Genomic DNA, 5,035 nt, shown 5'->3' on the forward strand with positions numbered 1-5,035 from the left:
GACTAAAGAATCAAGAGATGAATGGGTAAACAAATTGTGGTATATACAAATAATGGAATATTATACAATCATAAAAAGGAAAAAAGTATTGACACGTTACGTGAATGAACCTAGAAAACATACGCTAAGTGAAAGAAGCCAGACACGCAAGGCCACACGTTGTGCGATGCCACTTCTACAAGGCGTCCGGCACGGGCAAGTCATCCAAGGAAACAGAGCAGAGTGGTGGTCACCAAGAGGGCGCGTGGTGGGTAACTACTTAGTGAGCATGACAGGGTCTGCTGTCGGGGTGACAAAAACGTTCTGGAACTAGACAGAGGTGGTGGCTGCACAACACTGTCAACGTACCAAATGCCACTGAATTGTTTACTTTAAAGCGGTCAGTTTTACGTTATGTAAATTACACTTTCATAAAAAGATGACTAAAGACAGAATGCCTCCTACACGATGAGCTGGAAAGGTGGAAAGCGAGGACTTACATATAAACATGGAAGTGAAATCTAGTCTGTTCCATTATTGAAGATCATCAAAACCATGCTGAATTTTGAGATTAACAAAAACCCATAAAATCACTTCTGAACTAGAGTAGTTTATAAAAACTGAAAACTTTCTTGGCCTAATTTTGGAAAGAGAAAAAAAGTTAACTGAACTATAACCAACATCAAGCATCTTTATTTTTTCCCACAGCAAACTGCAGTAAAGTGAGTTTCCTTTCGACCATACTTCTTCAGAAGCATACTAAATTTCAAAGAAAAAGTTATGTCTTTTAAACTAAACTTAGAGACATTAATACAGCATAACTACCAGTGTCAAACGCCGATTTCAGAGGCCAGGCCATTCAGTGGTATTAAGTACATTCACACTGTTTACAGTTGTCACCACCATCCCTCACCAGAACTGTTTCATCTTTCCAAAAGGAAACTGTGTCCTTTAAACAATGACGCACCCCCGCCCCCACTGCGGCGCCTACCCCAGGAAGCCACCATTTTACTTTCTGTCGGTATGAGTCTGACTTCTCTAAGTAACCCATATGAGAGGAATCACGATATTTCCCCTTTTGAGTCTGGTTTATTTCATTTAAAATAACTTCTTGGTTCATCCATGTCACATGTGTCCGAATTTCCTTCCTTTTTAAGGCTGAATAGTGTTCCACCATACGTATATACCATATTTTGTTTATTCGTTCATTTCTTCCACCTTTTGGCTGTTCTGTATAACGATTATGTTTATACAGCTAATAAAACTGTGGTTATAAAGAGATTACAAACAATTTCAAAACCATTTCTATAAAACTGACTAGATTCGGTGATCTATATATAAACAAAGAAAATTTTAGCAAAACATTTCTATTTTTGCATCGACTGGCTTTAAAATTAGAAGAAACAAATACAAACTGTAGAAAATTACACTTATTACGAAGTAGACAACAAATAAAAAGATAGAGCTATAATAAATGTTTTTTTACACGTTACTCTGTTCTAAGGGACTGTGTTGATGGCCTTCCTGGGGACTGGTGTACAGGGCAGGAGTGACAACACGGACATCTTATTAAACAAGCCAGGTAACCGATGCCTCCCCACCTGGGAAGCTGGCTCTCCACTTACAAAAGACCGCGCTTGGCAGCTACGTGAATCAGAGAAAAAATGGAAACGCTACAGGATGGAGATCAAATCACCGTTTGCGATTAGGCTCATTTTAGCTTGAGACCCAAGCCAGACATCCCTCCCAAGTCTCCGCAGTTATGAGGTGCAGAGAACAGCGAAAGTCATCATGAACTCATCACTTATAAAACTACTCCCCATTCAAACGATGTGCTTTCATTTCCTCCGCTGGAGAACAGGGAAAACACCAGCACTTACATCACTGTTATGAAGAATAAACGAGGCGACGCGGGTGAAGCTCCAGACTGGCCGAGCACTTAGTGATAAGCCCTCCCTACGAGTTCTCATTACTGTTACATCCCCGTATGCACAGGCCGTGATCTCCACTCCCCCAGCAACCGACCTGCTGGTCAGTCTCTCCACTCATCCTGCAGATGCGATCTAGCAGCACAGCGCAAATCGACTGTTCAATGCAAATGACCGATCTCACCAAGTTACAGAATTTCATCACGTTAACGAAAGCACTATTTAAAATATGACAAGGCACAAAGTAACTAACAGCTGAAGTAGGGGAAACTCAGGATGAGGACGGGCGGGAACTTCACGAGGGGAAGACATAACCTGAATACCAACTCGTCTCCAACTTCATTCACCAACGCACTTCCTTCCCTAGGAGCCCTCTGCTTCTCCCAGCTTCGTCTACACGCAACACCCCTTCTTCTCCGATTGGAGAATCTCTGCTCGGTTCCCATGTTACTTCTTCCACGAGGCAGACCCCTCCCTCCATGGCCCCACAATGCTGGGCTAAGGAAACAAGCCTCTGCCTACATCGCGCTAAGCTCCCCGCGCACGTCTCCCCTCAGGACACCTAAGCTCTGTGAGGAGCAAGGGCCACGTCTGTTTCCAGTGCCCAGCGCAGTCCACGACACAGAGGGCACAGGAGATGCCTGATGAACCGAACTGGATCCTAGAACTTTAGCGACCAGAAGAGCGAAAGAGTCCAACATTCGTTTTCAAGTGTGAAAGTGAGACTCAAGTAAGACCGAGTGTGTTGCCCAGGTCAGAGACAGTGGCTGTGACAAGACTGATACTCAAGTTTTCTCTCTCAATAAAATTCACGGGGACAGGACCCTGCGTCTGGCTGGCTGCTCCGAACCCGGTCACCCAGCACACGACTGGGGTATACAGCAGATCTTGAATTAAGTCCTTTCATTACAAAACACTATAAAGGTCACTCTGCAAATATTGAGAAATAGACAAAACCAAGTTAAATGTTTGCAATGTTCTTATAGCAATTCTCAACTGTAAAAATTCTGAGAAATAAGCAAAATCACCTTGTAGAGTATATTATAGTAAAGTACATCATAGTAAAGCGGTATATGTCAAACATTTAATCCTGCTTTCTGGCATCGACACATTTCAAGTGAAGCCCCTTCCAGAAGCCTGTCCACATAACGTGAATAGCGAGATCACTACAACTGACATGCGGCACACCGACGTACAAAGGCATCATTTAAACATTGCAGACTCTGTCAAACGCTGATGAAAGACAAGTGACAACTTGCCTTTGTGGAAACGAGACACGAGGATTCACATTTTGAGGAAGTTCCAGTTTATGGGCCAACAGTCACACCACGATTTGCTGCCATCAGAGAGGCGCTAAGGAGAATGCCTACTCCCAGCAAGTAAAATACTTGGATTTCATCAATGGTGAGACCAGTAAGGGAGCCTGGCTGCCCAAAGAACAAATGTTCAAGGAAACAAGCAGTCTCCCTTCCATCTGTCAGAGTAAATAGGTATCGGGTAGCACGGGTCCTTCCAGGAAATTCACGTAAGCGAATCCCTAGAAATCGCTGAAAAGAACTGCAGGCCAGGGGGCTAGAGGCCGGGAACGGCCAGGGCACCTCTACGGCCCCTCCGGGAGGCATTTCCCACACAAGAAAAGGCGTGCGTGGGGCCGGCAGAACACCGCCAGGTACAAAGGTGGAGACGCCAGCTCTGGGTCCATCCCGAGGCCACCCTGAGCCTCAGGGCCTCCGCACGCCCCCGACCCAGCCCGGCGCTCACCGGCCCTCGGGCCCCGGTCAGGGCGGGGGTGGCCGACTTCATTCGGAGGCGTCCGCAGGCCTTCACGGACCCCAGACCCTACGAGCCGAGACACCCCCTCAGAGAGGCCGCCCGTCTCAAAGCAACGGCCGCGGCCAGGAGCCACCGCCCACCCCGGCCCCGATCGGACCGCCTGCGGCCTTCCGCGGCCCGTCCCTCTTCCCGCAGGCCGAGCCCGGCTGGTCTGCGCCGCGACCCGGCTGCGGGGCCCCGACTCCGCCTGCAGCGCTCCGGGGCGGCCGGAGAGAGAGGGGGCGAGGAGAGGGCCCCCCCGGGGCCCGCCGCCCCTGCGAACTCACCATGGCGACTCCCCTGAACCTGCGGCAATCAGCGCCCACCGCGCGCGGCGCCTCCCGCGGTCAGGTGACTCTACGGCCCCTCCAAGCCCCGCCCTCTCTAGCCCCGCCCCCAGACCTGCAGGCGGCTCCCCGATTGGCCTGCTTCGAGGAATCCGAGTCTCGCATATTTATTGGTCCCTGCCGCTTATCGCCGGACTGACGGACTTAGGCGCCAGCCAGTCTCTCCACGGTGTGGGAGAGGGCGGGGCGGTGCCGAGTAAGGGGGACTCGCTCGGCGTCAGCAAGGAGACACAAGAGGGAACGACAGCGTTTGTCGAATTTGTCAAGAACGGAGAAATGGAAAGAGTGGGAGCCGATCGTCCACGTTCCCCCTCTTCCCGGGAGTGTGCCCTCGCACTGCGCATGCGCAGGAGGAGGGCCGGGTGTGGTGTATGGGGCGGTCCCACGTTTCCCGTCCCAACCAATCCGGTTACAGCAGGGGGGCGGGACCTGGCCCTCACTGGCCGGCGCCGCGTCGGCGCGCGGGTTTCGTCGCTGCGCCTGTGTGCGCGCCTATTCTCGGCTGCGCCATGGAGCCGGGGCTCATCCCGCGCCTCGCGTCGCGCCTGGGCATCGCCGAGCCGGACGTGCTGAGGTGAGTCCGGCCCCTCGCGCCCCGAGCCCTCCCCGGGGAGGCAGCATCTGCCCGCAGGGTTAGGTCCCATCTCGAGAACCTTCCCAGGCGGCAAGAAGCGACGACTGTAGGCGTCCCTCGGAACCACTGGCCCCGTGGGACGCACGGTGGCGGGAGGAGCTGGAGTACCTCGTCCATCCTCCAGATGCTGGCTGAGGCTCTGTTTGGGGCGGTGACCCGGACAGACGGGGTGCAGACCCCCTGGGGGCCTCCGCCTGTGAGGGCAACGACTCTGCGTAGCGCGAAGCGGGGTGTCGTGCTGCGCGGGTGGCGGGTGGTGGGGCGCACCCGGGATGCCATTAGGGTTGAGTAGAAGGTGCCAAGCAGAGGCAACACCTTTGCGAAAGCCCTGGGCC

General features: G+C 51.9%; 2 protein-coding genes across 3 annotated transcripts in view; one reads left to right on the forward strand and one right to left on the reverse strand.

The window, feature by feature from the left end:
- Positions 1 to 4,108, reverse strand: part of VPS35 (VPS35, retromer complex component) — a 27,013-nt gene extending 22,905 nt beyond the window's left edge. The window contains exon 1 of one of the 2 annotated variants that reach the window (XM_011373739.1): positions 4,007 to 4,108. In XM_011373739.1, the coding sequence (XP_011372041.1) occupies positions 4,007 to 4,009 (3 nt within the window). In that variant the 5' untranslated portion in view covers positions 4,010 to 4,108. Of the gene's footprint in view, positions 1 to 3,668; positions 3,726 to 4,006 lie in introns of those variants that run through there. The other variant, XM_011373738.1, reaches the window with a different exon arrangement.
- Positions 4,109 to 4,575: 467 nt separating this feature from the next.
- The window catches only part of ORC6 (origin recognition complex subunit 6), a 7,224-nt gene continuing 6,764 nt past the window's right edge, over positions 4,576 to 5,035 (forward strand). Inside the window, exons 1-2 of the mRNA XM_011373745.2 lie at positions 4,576 to 4,640; positions 4,728 to 4,896. Coding sequence (XP_011372047.1) covers positions 4,576 to 4,640; positions 4,728 to 4,896 — 234 coding nt within the window. The remainder of the gene's footprint in view (positions 4,641 to 4,727; positions 4,897 to 5,035) is intronic.

The sequence above is a fragment of the Pteropus vampyrus genome, unplaced genomic scaffold (assembly GCF_000151845.1).
Source record: "Pteropus vampyrus isolate Shadow unplaced genomic scaffold, Pvam_2.0 Scaffold228, whole genome shotgun sequence".
Taxonomy (NCBI): Eukaryota; Metazoa; Chordata; class Mammalia; order Chiroptera; family Pteropodidae; genus Pteropus; species Pteropus vampyrus.